Raw genomic sequence first — 20038 nt, forward strand, 5'->3', positions numbered from 1 at the left:
ATGCGGAGCTGCACTGCGCTGCTGCCCGCTGTGCGGACGCGAAGATAACATGCACTACCAGCTGATGGCTCCGGTGACTGTGGATGTGTGCGGTGCGCTGTGGCGCTGCGCCTGCGCGTGGCTGTCACGTGCCGGATGCGTGGCGCTGTCGCTGCCTCCGCGCTGCTGAACGCTGCTGAGCAGAGGCGTGGTGAACAATGTGCAAAGGTGATAGTTGTATTCGTGTGTGTGCTGCAGTTGCCGCGGCGCTGTTGTGCTGCTCGCCGTTGCGGTGCCCTCGAGTCCTCACAATGTTGAGTGCGGTGCGACTACGCGCCACTCCACCGTTTCCCGGCATGGGCGAATGCGCGCGTCGCTTTCTGGTGTTTTTGTGTCCTATTTGTTTGGCCTCCTTCTCTATCCCTCTCTCTGTCTTCGTCGCTCTCTGTTCCTCCTCGCACGCCCGTGTGCTGCGCGTGCGGCCACGTGAAGTAATCGCATTAAGCGGGAAAACGGTGTGTCTTCTGCAACACGCTGCACTAATACGGAGGTGTACGTAATCCAAACAACTCTCAGTTTCGAATCACACGGAGCAGATGGCGCTGAACACGAACGGTGCCGCCCCAGAGAAACTCGAGGTGGAGAGTGGCACGTCGCACGGAGAGCCCAATGAGGTATACGTGTCGAAGGAGGCTCCTCTTGAGGTAAGGTTAACGGCTGACACCCATGAAGAACCTGTCGACGGCGCACGCCTTTTCAGCCTCTCCACTCTGAAGATTGCACTACCAAACATTCTCATTCCTGCTCTCTACGGATACCACATCGGGTACGTCGGACCGTACGCGACGATGTATTCCTACGCGACGAACTGCCAGCTGTACGGCGCGCAGACCTCGTGCGAGACGCTGTCCGGTGCGAAGTGCAAGTGGATGGACGCCACGACGGTGAACGCGACGTCGACGCTGGGGATGGTGTGCGGGTGGGAGGCGCCGCGCACGACGTGCTTCCTGAGCTACGATGACGAGGGCAGCTGCGGTGCGGACCACGACTGCGTGTGGAGCTACTCCGCGAGCACGTGCGGGAACAAGGTGGGCTACACGTCGATCCAGAGCGGCCTATTTGCGAGTTCGCTCATCATTGGCGGCCTCTTCGGATCCTTGCTCGGCGGGTACCTGACGAAATGGCTGGACTACCGCAAGAGCTTCCTGCTGATCGGTGTCATCGCTGTGGTCGGCTCTATCCTGGCGCACGTGGCGACCGGCATCTTCCAGTTCTGGCTGCTGTTTGTTTCCCGCATCATTGTCGGCTTTTCGATAGGGTGGCAGTCCATCACTGCGCCGCATTACGTTAACAGGTTTTCGCCGATATCGCTCCGGAAGACGCTGGGCACACTGTTTCAAGTGTCGGGTGCGTTTGGTACGTTTATTGGCGCCATCCTCGGTATCTGCCTTGGCAACACGATCGCGTACGACGCGGAGCGTGACGCGAAGGTGATGGGCCGCTTGCAGGGCTTCGTTGCCTTTCCAACTCTGCTGTCGGTTCTTGTGATGTTTCTCCCCTTGCTGACGAAGGACGGCTACTCTCTGGTGCCGGAGGACAAATACGAGGACGCTGCGGAGGGTGCATCGTCTGGCGCAAGGATGAATACGAAGAAGTATCCGTTCTCGATGATGGTCAAGCCAGTAGTGGTGGGCATGGTGATGGGATGCACGATGCAGCTGACCGGCATCACCGCGAACATGAACTTTGCACCAACGATCATGTCGAACCTTGGCCTGGACGCGCTCGTGGGCAACATCATCGTGATGGCGTGGAACTGTGTAACTGCCTTCGGCGTGATCCCGCTGTCGAAGAAGTTCTCGATGCGGACATTGTTCCTGTTCTTTGCGGCGTTGGGTTCACTGTGCTGCCTGTTCCTGAGCGGCATCCCTGTGTACCCCGGCGTGACGAAGGTGAAGCTTGCGAAGGAGGTGCTTGCGATCATCGGCATTGCGCTCTTCATCGCGTCGTACGAGATGGGCATCGGTCCGTGCTTCTATGTGCTTGCCCTGGACGTGTTCCCAGAGTCGTTCCGCCCGATCGGCTCGTCTATCACAACGGGTGTCATGTTCGCTGTGACCGTTGTGCTGAACATCTGCTATCCGATCGCGACGGAGGGCATCTCCGGCGGCCCGTCTGGCAACCAGGACAAGGGCCAGGCTGTGGCGTTCATGTTCTTTGGCTGCATCGGCATTGTGACGGTGGTGTTCGAGTACTTCTTTCTGCACCCGTGGGAGGATCCGGTTGATTCCGTTCCCTCCGAGGAGTAAGGATTGTTAAAACTGGAGCACGGATGCTGCTCTAATAGTATATCTTTTCTTTTCTTCTAAGCCGCCTCAGGTGTGCTCTATGAATCGCACGTGTGGTTCTTCTGCGCGTCGCATGGGCGAGTAGCGGGGCAGCAGACGCGCCAGAGACGAGGTTGTTGCAACGCGGCATTGCGCATGTTGCACAGCACAGTAACTCCATCATATTTTCTTCTCTTTCTCGGTCAACGAAGCGCGTACTTCTCGCACGTTTGTTTTCGTTGCAAACGTACAGGAGCCGAAATATGTCTCCATTCAAAACGTTTTTAATTGTTTTGTTTCTTGTTGTCTTTCTTCTTCTGTGTTTGGGTTATTTCTCTGTTCACTTCGACGCAGACATCGACGCCCTTGATGTGTTGCCTGGGCGAGTAGACGTGTCTGCGCGTAGTGTGTGAAGGAGAGCGCTATAAAGTGACTCCCATCGTTATTTTTATGAGTGGTCGTTTTCCTTTTACTATTGACAGATATTAAGGTTTCTCTCTCGCAAGAGCCCGACTCATTCAACGCCTGCGTTGCACGGAGCTGCAGCGAAGATCTCGATGATTTCCCTACGTGAGTCGCCATTGTTTCGTCAAAAATGTGTTATTTATTGTCGCGGCCTCAACCCGCCTTCCCTGACAAATGCGCCATGGACCCGCCTGTCGAAGCAAACCCTGAAAAGTCGTAGTGCAGCGCTAGTCCGGTGCTGCGGACCCGCTGTGGCTGCGCCAGCGCCGGAGCACGCGCCACGCCTGACTGGGGCACGTTGTGCTCGGCGTTTTCTTCCCCTCCCGGGACACTCGCGCTGAGACGCGGAGCCCTGTGTGCTTTATGGCTGGCTGTATGTGCCTCAGCTGCGCTGCTGCGGCGTGCACGACGCTGGTGTGCACTCACTCGAGGCGCGATACTCTCTTCTTTCTGCCACCCCTCTTCCTTCTCTCCCTTTCTCTGCTGCAGTGCCCGCACCCCGCTGGTGCGGTGTGTGAGTGTGAGTGTGTGTGCGATTGTGCGGTGGCCGCGCTGATGACCGAAGCAGTTATTTGTTTGCACATTTCCTGAGGAGACCCCTCCGGTGAACGACCCGACAACTTCTAAGAACACCAGCTGACATGCGTGCCGCGTGGCGTTGTGCGTGCCGTGGAACTGAATGATTACGTTGCGTCTACCACCTAACGACCGTTGATGATTATACGTGATGCAATCAATACTACACTACACCGAATACCTTGGATGACGTTCTGCGCGTGGCGCTTGCCGGTTGCTGGTTGCTGGTTGCTGGTTGCTGGTTGCGCGCGTGGTGTGTGCGCTGCACCTTCCGGGCAGGATGACGCCGTGACTGCGGTGGCGCTGTGTCCAATCGGTGGTGCGAGACGCCGTGGCGAGCTGCCTGTGTGTGTTGTGTTCTGTGTGCTGTGTGCGGAGTGCGTGTGTGATGATGTACAGAGTCTGCGAAACACGCAGGTCGCGGAGCCCCGGCTGTGCGCGCCAATTGAACTGCTGTATTTCTTGGGTGAACAATCTCTGATGTGCCTCCTGCGTGGCTGCTGCCGTTGCTCGTTGGACCTGTGGTATGCGCTGTGCGGGGACGCTGATGCAGACAAATCAATACTCACTCCTATGCGGAGCTGCACTGCGCTGCTGCCCGCTGTGCGGACGCGAAGATAACATGCACTACCAGCTGATGGCTCCGGTGACTGTGGATGTGTGCGGTGCGCTGTGGCGCTGCGCCTGCGCGTGGCTGTCACGTGCCGGATGCGTGGCGCTGTCGCTGCCTCCGCGCTGCTGAACGCTGCTGAGCAGAGGCGTGGTGAACAATGTGCAAAGGTGATAGTTGTATTCGTGTGTGTGCTGCAGTTGCCGCGGCGCTGTTGTGCTGCTCGCCGTTGCGGTGCCCTCGAGTCCTCACACTGCCGAGTGCGGTGCGACTGCGCGCCACTCCACCGTTTCCCGGCATGGGGAATTGGTGTGCACCGCTTTTGGGAGCTAGCGAAAGGAAGGACTGAATGCGATTATGTTTTGAATGGAACTCGTGTGAATATCAACCTCAGAGATTTGTTTGTACTTCGTTCTCCCTTTTCACGGACAGTCTTCAACTTCCGCCTTGTTCTCTTTTCTGTTCGTTTCCCGCCCACCCAGGCCCACGCCGATCCGCTTTGAGGGCGGACTGAGGTTGCAGAAGTCCGCCACCGCGTTCGTCTTTGCTCCCGTTCCACGTGAAAACGTTTCTCAGAGATAAATTGATCTGATGTCTTGCCTTCCTGAGAAAGTTGAATGCTATATAAATGCCCTCGAGTGGTCGTGAGGGTCGTGGTTTATCCCTGTACCGGATTGGGAAGTTAATGGAGGGGTGAAGCAAAACACCCTTCCTCTGTTTCGTTTATTTCTACTAACCTTTACCTTTCCCCCTTCTCCGTCTCAACCTACAAACACTGACAATTATTCCTGTGATGTTTGTGTCCTATTCGTTTTGCCCCTCTTTGCTCTGCTCTTCGCACAGTAACTCCCTTTCTGCCCTTTCTCTTACTGCTCACACTCTAAATCACCTCAACACCTACCCCCATACTGATTCATCGCAAGGATGAGCAGGGAATCGATGAGCGGCGATGTTGCGTTGGAAGCCAAGCAGGTGCCGGCCGGAGAGCCGTTCATAGCGTTTCCTGCTGGTGAGATGGGTCCGATCGATGAGATTGGCGACAGCGCGAATGTAACGGAGACCGCGAAGGAGCCAACGAGTTTTTTCTGCTGGCAGAATTTCCTTGTTGTGCTTCCGAGTCTTCTGACTGCAACGCTGTTCGGATACAACATCGGGTACGTCGGACCGTACACGAGGATATATTCCTACGCGACGAACTGCCAGCTGTACGGCGCGCAGACCTCGTGCGAGACGCTGTCCGGTGCGAAGTGCAAGTGGATGGACGCCACGACGGTGAACGCGACGTCGACGCTGGGGATGGTGTGCGGGTGGGAGGCGCCGCGCACGACGTGCTTCCTGAGCTACGATGACGAGGGCAGCTGCGGTGCGGACCACGACTGCGTGTGGAGCTACTCCGCGAGCACGTGCGGGAACAAGGTGGGCTACACGTCGATCCAGAGCGGCCTATTTGCGGGTTCTATGATGATGGGTGGTATTTGTGGAGCACTGCTCGGAGGGTACCTGACGAAATGGCTGGACTACCGCAAGAGCTTCCTGCTGATCGGTGTCATCGCTTCGGTCGGCTCTATCCTGACGCACGTGGCGACCGGCATCTCTCAATACTGGCTGATGTTTGTTTCCCGCATCATTTTTGGATTCCCGATGGGATGGACCACTGTCACGGGGCCGCATTATACCGACAAGTTCGCTGTGCGCCGCTATCAGAAGACGCTGGGCACCCTCTTCCAGGTGTCTACTACGGTCGGTTCGTTGATTGCTGCTGTCCTTGGCATCTGTCTTGGCAACACGATCGCGTACGACGCGGAGCGTGACGCGAAGGTGATGGGCCGCTTGCAGGGACTCACGGCGCTTTCTACGTTGATGTGCATCCTGACGCTGTTCATGCCGCTGGTGACGAAGGACGGGTACTCGGTGTCGAATGCGAAGTACACCGCCCCGGAAGATGATGCGACCGCTGCTAAACCGGCGGCGAAGAAGTACCCCATTTCGAAGATGGTGGGTCCGCTGCTGATTGGCGTGGCGATGGGATGTACGCTTCATCTGACCGGCATCGGAGCGAACATGAACTTTGCACCAATGATCATGTCGAACCTTGGCCTGGATCCTCTCGTGGGCAACATCATCGTGATGGTGTGGAACTGCGTGACTGCTTTCGGCGCGATCCCGCTGTCGAAGAAGTTCACGATGCGGACGCTGTTCCTGTCCTGTGCAGCTATGGGCTCGCTGTGCTGCCTGTTCCTGAGCGGCATCCCTGTGTACCCCGGCGTGACGAAGTCGACGCTTGCGAAGGAGGTGATTGGGATCATCGGCATTGCGCTCTTTATCCTTGCGTACGATTGTGGCATTGCTCCGTGCTTCTTCGTGCTGACAGTGGACGTGTTCCCAGAGTCGTTCCGCCCGATCGGTTCGTCGTTCACGATGGGCGTAATGTTCAGTTTGAATCTTGTGATCAACATCTGCTACCCGATCGCGACGGAGGGCATCTCCGGCGGCCCGTCTGGCAACCAGGACAAGGGCCAGGCTGTGGCGTTCATATTCTTCGGCTGCATCGGCATTGTGACGGTGGTGATCGAGTACTTCTTTCTGCACCCGTGGGAGGATCCGGTTGATTCCGTTCCCTCCGAGGAGTAAGGATTGTTAAAACTGGAGCACCGATGCTGCTCTTATAGTATATCTTTTCTTTTCTTCTAAGCCGCCTCAGGTGTGCTCTGTGAATCGCACGTGTGGTTCTTCTGCGCGTCGCATGGGCGAGTAGCGGGGCAGCAGACGCGCCAGAGACGAGGTTGTTGCAACGCGGCATTGCGCATGTTGCACAGCACAGTAACTCCATCATATTTTCTTCTCTTTCTCGGTCAACGAAGCGCGTACTTCTCGCACGTTTGTTTTCGTTGCAAACGTACAGGAGCCGAAATATGTCTCCATTCAAAACGTTTTTTAATTGTTTTGTTTCTTGTTGTCTTTCTTCTTCTGTGTTTGGGTTATTTCTCTGTTCACTTCGACGCAGACATCGACGCCCTTGATGTGTTGCCTGGGCGAGTAGACGTGTCTGCGCGTAGTGTGTGAAGGAGAGCGCTATAAAGTGACTCCCATCGTTATTTTTATGAGTGGTCGTTTTCCTTTTACTATTGACAGATATTAAGGTTTCTCTCTCGCAAGAGCCCGACTCATTCAACGCCTGCGTTGCACGGAGCTGCAGCGAAGATCTCGATGATTTCCCTACGTGAGTCGCCATTGTTTCGTCAAAAATGTGTTATTTATTGTCGCGGCCTCAACCCGCCTTCCCTGACAAATGCGCCATGGACCCGCCTGTCGAAGCAAACCCTGAAAAGTCGTAGTGCAGCGCTAGTCCGGTGCTGCGGACCCGCTGTGGCTGCGCCAGCGCCGGAGCACGCGCCACGCCTGACTGGGGCACGTTGTGCTCGGCGTTTTCTTCCCCTCCCGGGACACTCGCGCTGAGACGCGGAGCCCTGTGTGCTTTATGGCTGGCTGTATGTGCCTCAGCTGCGCTGCTGCGGCGTGCACGACGCTGGTGTGCACTCACTCGAGGCGCGATACTCTCTTCTTTCTGCCACCCCTCTTCCTTCTCTCCCTTTCTCTGCTGCAGTGCCCGCACCCCGCTGGTGCGGTGTGTGAGTGTGAGTGTGTGTGCGATTGTGCGGTGGCCGCGCTGATGACCGAAGCAGTTATTTGTTTGCACATTTCCTGAGGAGACCCCTCCGGTGAACGACCCGACAACTTCTAAGAACACCAGCTGACATGCGTGCCGCGTGGCGTTGTGCGTGCCGTGGAACTGAATGATTACGTTGCGTCTACCACCTAACGACCGTTGATGATTATACGTGATGCAATCAATACTACACTACACCGAATACCTTGGATGACGTTCTGCGCGTGGCGCTTGCCGGTTGCTGGTTGCTGGTTGCTGGTTGCTGGTTGCGCGCGTGGTGTGTGCGCTGCACCTTCCGGGCAGGATGACGCCGTGACTGCGGTGGCGCTGTGTCCAATCGGTGGTGCGAGACGCCGTGGCGAGCTGCCTGTGTGTGTTGTGTTCTGTGTGCTGTGTGCGGAGTGCGTGTGTGATGATGTACAGAGTCTGCGAAACACGCAGGTCGCGGAGCCCCGGCTGTGCGCGCCAATTGAACTGCTGTATTTCTTGGGTGAACAATCTCTGATGTGCCTCCTGCGTGGCTGCTGCCGTTGCTCGTTGGACCTGTGGTATGCGCTGTGCGGGGACGCTGATGCAGACAAATCAATACTCACTCCTATGCGGAGCTGCACTGCGCTGCTGCCCGCTGTGCGGACGCGAAGATAACATGCACTACCAGCTGATGGCTCCGGTGACTGTGGATGTGTGCGGTGCGCTGTGGCGCTGCGCCTGCGCGTGGCTGTCACGTGCCGGATGCGTGGCGCTGTCGCTGCCTCCGCGCTGCTGAACGCTGCTGAGCAGAGGCGTGGTGAACAATGTGCAAAGGTGATAGTTGTATTCGTGTGTGTGCTGCAGTTGCCGCGGCGCTGTTGTGCTGCTCGCCGTTGCGGTGCCCTCGAGTCCTCACACTGCCGAGTGCGGTGCGACTGCGCGCCACTCCACCGTTTCCCGGCATGGGGAATTGGTGTGCACCGCTTTTGGGAGCTAGCGAAAGGAAGGACTGAATGCGATTATGTTTTGAATGGAACTCGTGTGAATATCAACCTCAGAGATTTGTTTGTACTTCGTTCTCCCTTTTCACGGACAGTCTTCAACTTCCGCCTTGTTCTCTTTTCTGTTCGTTTCCCGCCCACCCAGGCCCACGCCGATCCGCTTTGAGGGCGGACTGAGGTTGCAGAAGTCCGCCACCGCGTTCGTCTTTGCTCCCGTTCCACGTGAAAACGTTTCTCAGAGATAAATTGATCTGATGTCTTGCCTTCCTGAGAAAGTTGAATGCTATATAAATGCCCTCGAGTGGTCGTGAGGGTCGTGGTTTATCCCTGTACCGGATTGGGAAGTTAATGGAGGGGTGAAGCAAAACACCCTTCCTCTGTTTCGTTTATTTCTACTAACCTTTACCTTTCCCCCTTCTCCGTCTCAACCTACAAACACTGACAATTATTCCTGTGATGTTTGTGTCCTATTCGTTTTGCCCCTCTTTGCTCTGCTCTTCGCACAGTAACTCCCTTTCTGCCCTTTCTCTTACTGCTCACACTCTAAATCACCTCAACACCTACCCCCATACTGATTCATCGCAAGGATGAGCAGGGAATCGATGAGCGGCGATGTTGCGTTGGAAGCCAAGCAGGTGCCGGCCGGAGAGCCGTTCATAGCGTTTCCTGCTGGTGAGATGGGTCCGATCGATGAGATTGGCGACAGCGCGAATGTAACGGAGACCGCGAAGGAGCCAACGAGTTTTTTCTGCTGGCAGAATTTCCTTGTTGTGCTTCCGAGTCTTCTGACTGCAACGCTGTTCGGATACAACATCGGGTACGTCGGACCGTACACGAGGATATATTCCTACGCGACGAACTGCCAGCTGTACGGCGCGCAGACCTCGTGCGAGACGCTGTCCGGTGCGAAGTGCAAGTGGATGGACGCCACGACGGTGAACGCGACGTCGACGCTGGGGATGGTGTGCGGGTGGGAGGCGCCGCGCACGACGTGCTTCCTGAGCTACGATGACGAGGGCAGCTGCGGTGCGGACCACGACTGCGTGTGGAGCTACTCCGCGAGCACGTGCGGGAACAAGGTGGGCTACACGTCGATCCAGAGCGGCCTATTTGCGGGTTCTATGATGATGGGTGGTATTTGTGGAGCACTGCTCGGAGGGTACCTGACGAAATGGCTGGACTACCGCAAGAGCTTCCTGCTGATCGGTGTCATCGCTTCGGTCGGCTCTATCCTGACGCACGTGGCGACCGGCATCTCTCAATACTGGCTGATGTTTGTTTCCCGCATCATTTTTGGATTCCCGATGGGATGGACCACTGTCACGGGGCCGCATTATACCGACAAGTTCGCTGTGCGCCGCTATCAGAAGACGCTGGGCACCCTCTTCCAGGTGTCTACTACGGTCGGTTCGTTGATTGCTGCTGTCCTTGGCATCTGTCTTGGCAACACGATCGCGTACGACGCGGAGCGTGACGCGAAGGTGATGGGCCGCTTGCAGGGACTCACGGCGCTTTCTACGTTGATGTGCATCCTGACGCTGTTCATGCCGCTGGTGACGAAGGACGGGTACTCGGTGTCGAATGCGAAGTACACCGCCCCGGAAGATGATGCGACCGCTGCTAAACCGGCGGCGAAGAAGTACCCCATTTCGAAGATGGTGGGTCCGCTGCTGATTGGCGTGGCGATGGGATGTACGCTTCATCTGACCGGCATCGGAGCGAACATGAACTTTGCACCAATGATCATGTCGAACCTTGGCCTGGATCCTCTCGTGGGCAACATCATCGTGATGGTGTGGAACTGCGTGACTGCTTTCGGCGCGATCCCGCTGTCGAAGAAGTTCACGATGCGGACGCTGTTCCTGTCCTGTGCAGCTATGGGCTCGCTGTGCTGCCTGTTCCTGAGCGGCATCCCTGTGTACCCCGGCGTGACGAAGTCGACGCTTGCGAAGGAGGTGATTGGGATCATCGGCATTGCGCTCTTTATCCTTGCGTACGATTGTGGCATTGCTCCGTGCTTCTTCGTGCTGACAGTGGACGTGTTCCCAGAGTCGTTCCGCCCGATCGGTTCGTCGTTCACGATGGGCGTAATGTTCAGTTTGAATCTTGTGATCAACATCTGCTACCCGATCGCGACGGAGGGCATCTCCGGCGGCCCGTCTGGCAACCAGGACAAGGGCCAGGCTGTGGCGTTCATATTCTTCGGCTGCATCGGCATTGTGACGGTGGTGATCGAGTACTTCTTTCTGCACCCGTGGGAGGATCCGGTTGATTCCGTTCCCTCCGAGGAGTAAGGATTGTTAAAACTGGAGCACCGATGCTGCTCTTATAGTATATCTTTTCTTTTCTTCTAAGCCGCCTCAGGTGTGCTCTGTGAATCGCACGTGTGGTTCTTCTGCGCGTCGCATGGGCGAGTAGCGGGGCAGCAGACGCGCCAGAGACGAGGTTGTTGCAACGCGGCATTGCGCATGTTGCACAGCACAGTAACTCCATCATATTTTCTTCTCTTTCTCGGTCAACGAAGCGCGTACTTCTCGCACGTTTGTTTTCGTTGCAAACGTACAGGAGCCGAAATATGTCTCCATTCAAAACGTTTTTTAATTGTTTTGTTTCTTGTTGTCTTTCTTCTTCTGTGTTTGGGTTATTTCTCTGTTCACTTCGACGCAGACATCGACGCCCTTGATGTGTTGCCTGGGCGAGTAGACGTGTCTGCGCGTAGTGTGTGAAGGAGAGCGCTATAAAGTGACTCCCATCGTTATTTTTATGAGTGGTCGTTTTCCTTTTACTATTGACAGATATTAAGGTTTCTCTCTCGCAAGAGCCCGACTCATTCAACGCCTGCGTTGCACGGAGCTGCAGCGAAGATCTCGATGATTTCCCTACGTGAGTCGCCATTGTTTCGTCAAAAATGTGTTATTTATTGTCGCGGCCTCAACCCGCCTTCCCTGACAAATGCGCCATGGACCCGCCTGTCGAAGCAAACCCTGAAAAGTCGTAGTGCAGCGCTAGTCCGGTGCTGCGGACCCGCTGTGGCTGCGCCAGCGCCGGAGCACGCGCCACGCCTGACTGGGGCACGTTGTGCTCGGCGTTTTCTTCCCCTCCCGGGACACTCGCGCTGAGACGCGGAGCCCTGTGTGCTTTATGGCTGGCTGTATGTGCCTCAGCTGCGCTGCTGCGGCGTGCACGACGCTGGTGTGCACTCACTCGAGGCGCGATACTCTCTTCTTTCTGCCACCCCTCTTCCTTCTCTCCCTTTCTCTGCTGCAGTGCCCGCACCCCGCTGGTGCGGTGTGTGAGTGTGAGTGTGTGTGCGATTGTGCGGTGGCCGCGCTGATGACCGAAGCAGTTATTTGTTTGCACATTTCCTGAGGAGACCCCTCCGGTGAACGACCCGACAACTTCTAAGAACACCAGCTGACATGCGTGCCGCGTGGCGTTGTGCGTGCCGTGGAACTGAATGATTACGTTGCGTCTACCACCTAACGACCGTTGATGATTATACGTGATGCAATCAATACTACACTACACCGAATACCTTGGATGACGTTCTGCGCGTGGCGCTTGCCGGTTGCTGGTTGCTGGTTGCTGGTTGCTGGTTGCGCGCGTGGTGTGTGCGCTGCACCTTCCGGGCAGGATGACGCCGTGACTGCGGTGGCGCTGTGTCCAATCGGTGGTGCGAGACGCCGTGGCGAGCTGCCTGTGTGTGTTGTGTTCTGTGTGCTGTGTGCGGAGTGCGTGTGTGATGATGTACAGAGTCTGCGAAACACGCAGGTCGCGGAGCCCCGGCTGTGCGCGCCAATTGAACTGCTGTATTTCTTGGGTGAACAATCTCTGATGTGCCTCCTGCGTGGCTGCTGCCGTTGCTCGTTGGACCTGTGGTATGCGCTGTGCGGGGACGCTGATGCAGACAAATCAATACTCACTCCTATGCGGAGCTGCACTGCGCTGCTGCCCGCTGTGCGGACGCGAAGATAACATGCACTACCAGCTGATGGCTCCGGTGACTGTGGATGTGTGCGGTGCGCTGTGGCGCTGCGCCTGCGCGTGGCTGTCACGTGCCGGATGCGTGGCGCTGTCGCTGCCTCCGCGCTGCTGAACGCTGCTGAGCAGAGGCGTGGTGAACAATGTGCAAAGGTGATAGTTGTATTCGTGTGTGTGCTGCAGTTGCCGCGGCGCTGTTGTGCTGCTCGCCGTTGCGGTGCCCTCGAGTCCTCACACTGCCGAGTGCGGTGCGACTGCGCGCCACTCCACCGTTTCCCGGCATGGGGAATTGGTGTGCACCGCTTTTGGGAGCTAGCGAAAGGAAGGACTGAATGCGATTATGTTTTGAATGGAACTCGTGTGAATATCAACCTCAGAGATTTGTTTGTACTTCGTTCTCCCTTTTCACGGACAGTCTTCAACTTCCGCCTTGTTCTCTTTTCTGTTCGTTTCCCGCCCACCCAGGCCCACGCCGATCCGCTTTGAGGGCGGACTGAGGTTGCAGAAGTCCGCCACCGCGTTCGTCTTTGCTCCCGTTCCACGTGAAAACGTTTCTCAGAGATAAATTGATCTGATGTCTTGCCTTCCTGAGAAAGTTGAATGCTATATAAATGCCCTCGAGTGGTCGTGAGGGTCGTGGTTTATCCCTGTACCGGATTGGGAAGTTAATGGAGGGGTGAAGCAAAACACCCTTCCTCTGTTTCGTTTATTTCTACTAACCTTTACCTTTCCCCCTTCTCCGTCTCAACCTACAAACACTGACAATTATTCCTGTGATGTTTGTGTCCTATTCGTTTTGCCCCTCTTTGCTCTGCTCTTCGCACAGTAACTCCCTTTCTGCCCTTTCTCTTACTGCTCACACTCTAAATCACCTCAACACCTACCCCCATACTGATTCATCGCAAGGATGAGCAGGGAATCGATGAGCGGCGATGTTGCGTTGGAAGCCAAGCAGGTGCCGGCCGGAGAGCCGTTCATAGCGTTTCCTGCTGGTGAGATGGGTCCGATCGATGAGATTGGCGACAGCGCGAATGTAACGGAGACCGCGAAGGAGCCAACGAGTTTTTTCTGCTGGCAGAATTTCCTTGTTGTGCTTCCGAGTCTTCTGACTGCAACGCTGTTCGGATACAACATCGGGTACGTCGGACCGTACACGAGGATATATTCCTACGCGACGAACTGCCAGCTGTACGGCGCGCAGACCTCGTGCGAGACGCTGTCCGGTGCGAAGTGCAAGTGGATGGACGCCACGACGGTGAACGCGACGTCGACGCTGGGGATGGTGTGCGGGTGGGAGGCGCCGCGCACGACGTGCTTCCTGAGCTACGATGACGAGGGCAGCTGCGGTGCGGACCACGACTGCGTGTGGAGCTACTCCGCGAGCACGTGCGGGAACAAGGTGGGCTACACGTCGATCCAGAGCGGCCTATTTGCGGGTTCTATGATGATGGGTGGTATTTGTGGAGCACTGCTCGGAGGGTACCTGACGAAATGGCTGGACTACCGCAAGAGCTTCCTGCTGATCGGTGTCATCGCTTCGGTCGGCTCTATCCTGACGCACGTGGCGACCGGCATCTCTCAATACTGGCTGATGTTTGTTTCCCGCATCATTTTTGGATTCCCGATGGGATGGACCACTGTCACGGGGCCGCATTATACCGACAAGTTCGCTGTGCGCCGCTATCAGAAGACGCTGGGCACCCTCTTCCAGGTGTCTACTACGGTCGGTTCGTTGATTGCTGCTGTCCTTGGCATCTGTCTTGGCAACACGATCGCGTACGACGCGGAGCGTGACGCGAAGGTGATGGGCCGCTTGCAGGGACTCACGGCGCTTTCTACGTTGATGTGCATCCTGACGCTGTTCATGCCGCTGGTGACGAAGGACGGGTACTCGGTGTCGAATGCGAAGTACACCGCCCCGGAAGATGATGCGACCGCTGCTAAACCGGCGGCGAAGAAGTACCCCATTTCGAAGATGGTGGGTCCGCTGCTGATTGGCGTGGCGATGGGATGTACGCTTCATCTGACCGGCATCGGAGCGAACATGAACTTTGCACCAATGATCATGTCGAACCTTGGCCTGGATCCTCTCGTGGGCAACATCATCGTGATGGTGTGGAACTGCGTGACTGCTTTCGGCGCGATCCCGCTGTCGAAGAAGTTCACGATGCGGACGCTGTTCCTGTCCTGTGCAGCTATGGGCTCGCTGTGCTGCCTGTTCCTGAGCGGCATCCCTGTGTACCCCGGCGTGACGAAGTCGACGCTTGCGAAGGAGGTGATTGGGATCATCGGCATTGCGCTCTTTATCCTTGCGTACGATTGTGGCATTGCTCCGTGCTTCTTCGTGCTGACAGTGGACGTGTTCCCAGAGTCGTTCCGCCCGATCGGTTCGTCGTTCACGATGGGCGTAATGTTCAGTTTGAATCTTGTGATCAACATCTGCTACCCGATCGCGACGGAGGGCATCTCCGGCGGCCCGTCTGGCAACCAGGACAAGGGCCAGGCTGTGGCGTTCATATTCTTCGGCTGCATCGGCATTGTGACGGTGGTGATCGAGTACTTCTTTCTGCACCCGTGGGAGGATCCGGTTGATTCCGTTCCCTCCGAGGAGTAAGGATTGTTAAAACTGGAGCACCGATGCTGCTCTTATAGTATATCTTTTCTTTTCTTCTAAGCCGCCTCAGGTGTGCTCTGTGAATCGCACGTGTGGTTCTTCTGCGCGTCGCATGGGCGAGTAGCGGGGCAGCAGACGCGCCAGAGACGAGGTTGTTGCAACGCGGCATTGCGCATGTTGCACAGCACAGTAACTCCATCATATTTTCTTCTCTTTCTCGGTCAACGAAGCGCGTACTTCTCGCACGTTTGTTTTCGTTGCAAACGTACAGGAGCCGAAATATGTCTCCATTCAAAACGTTTTTTAATTGTTTTGTTTCTTGTTGTCTTTCTTCTTCTGTGTTTGGGTTATTTCTCTGTTCACTTCGACGCAGACATCGACGCCCTTGATGTGTTGCCTGGGCGAGTAGACGTGTCTGCGCGTAGTGTGTGAAGGAGAGCGCTATAAAGTGACTCCCATCGTTATTTTTATGAGTGGTCGTTTTCCTTTTACTATTGACAGATATTAAGGTTTCTCTCTCGCAAGAGCCCGACTCATTCAACGCCTGCGTTGCACGGAGCTGCAGCGAAGATCTCGATGATTTCCCTACGTGAGTCGCCATTGTTTCGTCAAAAATGTGTTATTTATTGTCGCGGCCTCAACCCGCCTTCCCTGACAAATGCGCCATGGACCCGCCTGTCGAAGCAAACCCTGAAAAGTCGTAGTGCAGCGCTAGTCCGGTGCTGCGGACCCGCTGTGGCTGCGCCAGCGCCGGAGCACGCGCCACGCCTGACTGGGGCACGTTGTGCTCGGCGTTTTCTTCCCCTCCCGGGACACTCGCGCTGAGACGCGGAGCCCTGTGTGCTTTATGGCTGGCTGTATGTGCCTCAGCTGCGCTGCTGCGGCGTGCACGACGCTGGTGTGCACTCACTCGAGGCGCGATACTCTCTTCTTTCTGCCACCCCTCTTCCTTCTCTCCCTTTCTCTGCTGCAGTGCCCGCACCCCGCTGGTGCGGTGTGTGAGTGTGAGTGTGTGTGCGATTGTGCGGTGGCCGCGCTGATGACCGAAGCAGTTATTTGTTTGCACATTTCCTGAGGAGACCCCTCCGGTGAACGACCCGACAACTTCTAAGAACACCAGCTGACATGCGTGCCGCGTGGCGTTGTGCGTGCCGTGGAACTGAATGATTACGTTGCGTCTACCACCTAACGACCGTTGATGATTATACGTGATGCAATCAATACTACACTACACCGAATACCTTGGATGACGTTCTGCGCGTGGCGCTTGCCGGTTGCTGGTTGCTGGTTGCTGGTTGCTGGTTGCGCGCGTGGTGTGTGCGCTGCACCTTCCGGGCAGGATGACGCCGTGACTGCGGTGGCGCTGTGTCCAATCGGTGGTGCGAGACGCCGTGGCGAGCTGCCTGTGTGTGTTGTGTTCTGTGTGCTGTGTGCGGAGTGCGTGTGTGATGATGTACAGAGTCTGCGAAACACGCAGGTCGCGGAGCCCCGGCTGTGCGCGCCAATTGAACTGCTGTATTTCTTGGGTGAACAATCTCTGATGTGCCTCCTGCGTGGCTGCTGCCGTTGCTCGTTGGACCTGTGGTATGCGCTGTGCGGGGACGCTGATGCAGACAAATCAATACTCACTCCTATGCGGAGCTGCACTGCGCTGCTGCCCGCTGTGCGGACGCGAAGATAACATGCACTACCAGCTGATGGCTCCGGTGACTGTGGATGTGTGCGGTGCGCTGTGGCGCTGCGCCTGCGCGTGGCTGTCACGTGCCGGATGCGTGGCGCTGTCGCTGCCTCCGCGCTGCTGAACGCTGCTGAGCAGAGGCGTGGTGAACAATGTGCAAAGGTGATAGTTGTATTCGTGTGTGTGCTGCAGTTGCCGCGGCGCTGTTGTGCTGCTCGCCGTTGCGGTGCCCTCGAGTCCTCACACTGCCGAGTGCGGTGCGACTGCGCGCCACTCCACCGTTTCCCGGCATGGGGAATTGGTGTGCACCGCTTTTGGGAGCTAGCGAAAGGAAGGACTGAATGCGATTATGTTTTGAATGGAACTCGTGTGAATATCAACCTCAGAGATTTGTTTGTACTTCGTTCTCCCTTTTCACGGACAGTCTTCAACTTCCGCCTTGTTCTCTTTTCTGTTCGTTTCCCGCCCACCCAGGCCCACGCCGATCCGCTTTGAGGGCGGACTGAGGTTGCAGAAGTCCGCCACCGCGTTCGTCTTTGCTCCCGTTCCACGTGAAAACGTTTCTCAGAGATAAATTGATCTGATGTCTTGCCTTCCTGAGAAAGTTGAATGCTATATAAATGCCCTCGAGTGGTCGTGAGGGTCGTGGTTTATCCCTGTACCGGATTGGGAAGTTAATGGAGGGGTGAAGCAAAACACCCTTCCTCTGTTTCGTTTATTTCTACTAACCTTTACCTTTCCCCCTTCTCCGTCTCAACCTACAAACACTGACAATTATTCCTGTGATGTTTGTGTCCTATTCGTTTTGCCCCTCTTTGCTCTGCTCTTCGCACAGTAACTCCCTTTCTGCCCTTTCTCTTACTGCTCACACTCTAAATCACCTCAACACCTACCCCCATACTGATTCATCGCAAGGATGAGCAGGGAATCGATGAGCGGCGATGTTGCGTTGGAAGCCAAGCAGGTGCCGGCCGGAGAGCCGTTCATAGCGTTTCCTGCTGGTGAGATGGGTCCGATCGATGAGATTGGCGACAGCGCGAATGTAACGGAGACCGCGAAGGAGCCAACGAGTTTTTTCTGCTGGCAGAATTTCCTTGTTGTGCTTCCGAGTCTTCTGACTGCAACGCTGTTCGGATACAACATCGGGTACGTCGGACCGTACACGAGGATATATTCCTACGCGACGAACTGCCAGCTGTACGGCGCGCAGACCTCGTGCGAGACGCTGTCCGGTGCGAAGTGCAAGTGGATGGACGCCACGACGGTGAACGCGACGTCGACGCTGGGGATGGTGTGCGGGTGGGAGGCGCCGCGCACGACGTGCTTCCTGAGCTACGATGACGAGGGCAGCTGCGGTGCGGACCACGACTGCGTGTGGAGCTACTCCGCGAGCACGTGCGGGAACAAGGTGGGCTACACGTCGATCCAGAGCGGCCTATTTGCGGGTTCTATGATGATGGGTGGTATTTGTGGAGCACTGCTCGGAGGGTACCTGACGAAATGGCTGGACTACCGCAAGAGCTTCCTGCTGATCGGTGTCATCGCTTCGGTCGGCTCTATCCTGACGCACGTGGCGACCGGCATCTCTCAATACTGGCTGATGTTTGTTTCCCGCATCATTTTTGGATTCCCGATGGGATGGACCACTGTCACGGGGCCGCATTATACCGACAAGTTCGCTGTGCGCCGCTATCAGAAGACGCTGGGCACCCTCTTCCAGGTGTCTACTACGGTCGGTTCGTTGATTGCTGCTGTCCTTGGCATCTGTCTTGGCAACACGATCGCGTACGACGCGGAGCGTGACGCGAAGGTGATGGGCCGCTTGCAGGGACTCACGGCGCTTTCTACGTTGATGTGCATCCTGACGCTGTTCATGCCGCTGGTGACGAAGGACGGGTACTCGGTGTCGAATGCGAAGTACACCGCCCCGGAAGATGATGCGACCGCTGCTAAACCGGCGGCGAAGAAGTACCCCATTTCGAAGATGGTGGGTCCGCTGCTGATTGGCGTGGCGATGGGATGTACGCTTCATCTGACCGGCATCGGAGCGAACATGAACTTTGCACCAATGATCATGTCGAACCTTGGCCTGGATCCTCTCGTGGGCAACATCATCGTGATGGTGTGGAACTGCGTGACTGCTTTCGGCGCGATCCCGCTGTCGAAGAAGTTCACGATGCGGACGCTGTTCCTGTCCTGTGCAGCTATGGGCTCGCTGTGCTGCCTGTTCCTGAGCGGCATCCCTGTGTACCCCGGCGTGACGAAGTCGACGCTTGCGAAGGAGGTGATTGGGATCATCGGCATTGCGCTCTTTATCCTTGCGTACGATTGTGGCATTGCTCCGTGCTTCTTCGTGCTGACAGTGGACGTGTTCCCAGAGTCGTTCCGCCCGATCGGTTCGTCGTTCACGATGGGCGTAATGTTCAGTTTGAATCTTGTGATCAACATCTGCTACCCGATCGCGACGGAGGGCATCTCCGGCGGCCCGTCTGGCAACCAGGACAAGGGCCAGGCTGTGGCGTTCATATTCTTCGGCTGCATCGGCATTGTGACGGTGGTGATCGAGTACTTCTTTCTGCACCCGTGGGAGGATCCGGTTGATTCCGTTCCCTCCGAGGAGTAAGGATTGTTAAAACTGGAGCACCGATGCTGCTCTTATAGTATATCTTTTCTTTTCTTCTAAGCCGCCTCAGGTGTGCTCTGTGAATCGCACGTGTGGTTCTTCTGCGCGTCGCATGGGCGAGTAGCGGGGCAGCAGACGCGCCAGAGACGAGGTTGTTGCAACGCGGCATTGCGCATGTTGCACAGCACAGTAACTCCATCATATTTTCTTCTCTTTCTCGGTCAACGAAGCGCGTACTTCTCGCACGTTTGTTTTCGTTGCAAACGTACAGGAGCCGAAATATGTCTCCATTCAAAACGTTTTTTAATTGTTTTGTTTCTTGTTGTCTTTCTTCTTCTGTGTTTGGGTTATTTCTCTGTTCACTTCGACGCAGACATCGACGCCCTTGATGTGTTGCCTGGGCGAGTAGACGTGTCTGCGCGTAGTGTGTGAAGGAGAGCGCTATAAAGTGACTCCCATCGTTATTTTTATGAGTGGTCGTTTTCCTTTTACTATTGACAGATATTAAGGTTTCTCTCTCGCAAGAGCCCGACTCATTCAACGCCTG

At 56.1% G+C, this 20038-nt stretch overlaps 9 protein-coding genes across 9 annotated transcripts; all 9 read left to right on the forward strand.

Moving 5' to 3' along the window:
• Positions 1-575: 575 nt before the first annotated feature.
• ABB37_07619 (putative glucose transporter/membrane transporter D2) lies at positions 576-2288 on the forward strand (the record flags this gene model as incomplete). Its single annotated transcript, XM_015806332.1, has 1 exon — positions 576-2288. The coding sequence occupies one exon, from the start codon at positions 576-578 to the stop codon at positions 2286-2288; it is 1713 nt and encodes a 570-aa protein (XP_015655254.1).
• Positions 2289-3258: 970 nt separating this feature from the next.
• On the forward strand, positions 3259-3968 carry ABB37_07620 (hypothetical protein; the record flags this gene model as incomplete). The annotated part of the gene is made up of 1 exon (XM_015806333.1): positions 3259-3968. Exon 1 carries the CDS (start codon positions 3486-3488, stop codon positions 3966-3968), a length of 483 nt encoding a protein of 160 aa, XP_015655255.1. The 5' UTR covers positions 3259-3485.
• An 830-nt stretch (positions 3969-4798) lies between these two features.
• Positions 4799-6588, forward strand: ABB37_07621 (putative glucose transporter/membrane transporter D2; the record flags this gene model as incomplete). Its single annotated transcript, XM_015806334.1, has 1 exon — positions 4799-6588. The coding sequence occupies exon 1, from the start codon at positions 4882-4884 to the stop codon at positions 6586-6588; it is 1707 nt and encodes a 568-aa protein (XP_015655256.1). The 5' UTR covers positions 4799-4881.
• A 971-nt stretch (positions 6589-7559) lies between these two features.
• Positions 7560-8269, forward strand: ABB37_07622 (hypothetical protein; the record flags this gene model as incomplete). The annotated part of the gene is made up of 1 exon (XM_015806335.1): positions 7560-8269. Exon 1 carries the CDS (start codon positions 7787-7789, stop codon positions 8267-8269), a length of 483 nt encoding a protein of 160 aa, XP_015655257.1. The 5' UTR covers positions 7560-7786.
• Positions 8270-9099: 830 nt separating this feature from the next.
• ABB37_07623 (putative glucose transporter/membrane transporter D2) lies at positions 9100-10889 on the forward strand (the record flags this gene model as incomplete). The annotated part of the gene is made up of 1 exon (XM_015806336.1): positions 9100-10889. Exon 1 carries the CDS (start codon positions 9183-9185, stop codon positions 10887-10889), a length of 1707 nt encoding a protein of 568 aa, XP_015655258.1. The 5' UTR covers positions 9100-9182.
• Positions 10890-11860: 971 nt separating this feature from the next.
• On the forward strand, positions 11861-12570 carry ABB37_07624 (hypothetical protein; the record flags this gene model as incomplete). The annotated part of the gene is made up of 1 exon (XM_015806337.1): positions 11861-12570. The coding sequence occupies exon 1, from the start codon at positions 12088-12090 to the stop codon at positions 12568-12570; it is 483 nt and encodes a 160-aa protein (XP_015655259.1). The 5' UTR covers positions 11861-12087.
• Positions 12571-13400: 830 nt separating this feature from the next.
• Positions 13401-15190, forward strand: ABB37_07625 (putative glucose transporter/membrane transporter D2; the record flags this gene model as incomplete). The annotated part of the gene is made up of 1 exon (XM_015806338.1): positions 13401-15190. The coding sequence occupies exon 1, from the start codon at positions 13484-13486 to the stop codon at positions 15188-15190; it is 1707 nt and encodes a 568-aa protein (XP_015655260.1). The 5' UTR covers positions 13401-13483.
• A 971-nt stretch (positions 15191-16161) lies between these two features.
• On the forward strand, positions 16162-16871 carry ABB37_07626 (hypothetical protein; the record flags this gene model as incomplete). Its single annotated transcript, XM_015806339.1, has 1 exon — positions 16162-16871. Exon 1 carries the CDS (start codon positions 16389-16391, stop codon positions 16869-16871), a length of 483 nt encoding a protein of 160 aa, XP_015655261.1. The 5' UTR covers positions 16162-16388.
• Positions 16872-17701: 830 nt separating this feature from the next.
• ABB37_07627 (putative glucose transporter/membrane transporter D2) lies at positions 17702-19491 on the forward strand (the record flags this gene model as incomplete). The annotated part of the gene is made up of 1 exon (XM_015806340.1): positions 17702-19491. Exon 1 carries the CDS (start codon positions 17785-17787, stop codon positions 19489-19491), a length of 1707 nt encoding a protein of 568 aa, XP_015655262.1. The 5' UTR covers positions 17702-17784.
• Between the last annotated feature and the right edge of the window lie 547 nt (positions 19492-20038).

The sequence above is a fragment of the Leptomonas pyrrhocoris genome (assembly GCF_001293395.1).
Source record: "Leptomonas pyrrhocoris isolate H10 chromosome Unknown, whole genome shotgun sequence".
Classification (NCBI taxonomy): domain Eukaryota; phylum Euglenozoa; class Kinetoplastea; order Trypanosomatida; family Trypanosomatidae; genus Leptomonas; species Leptomonas pyrrhocoris.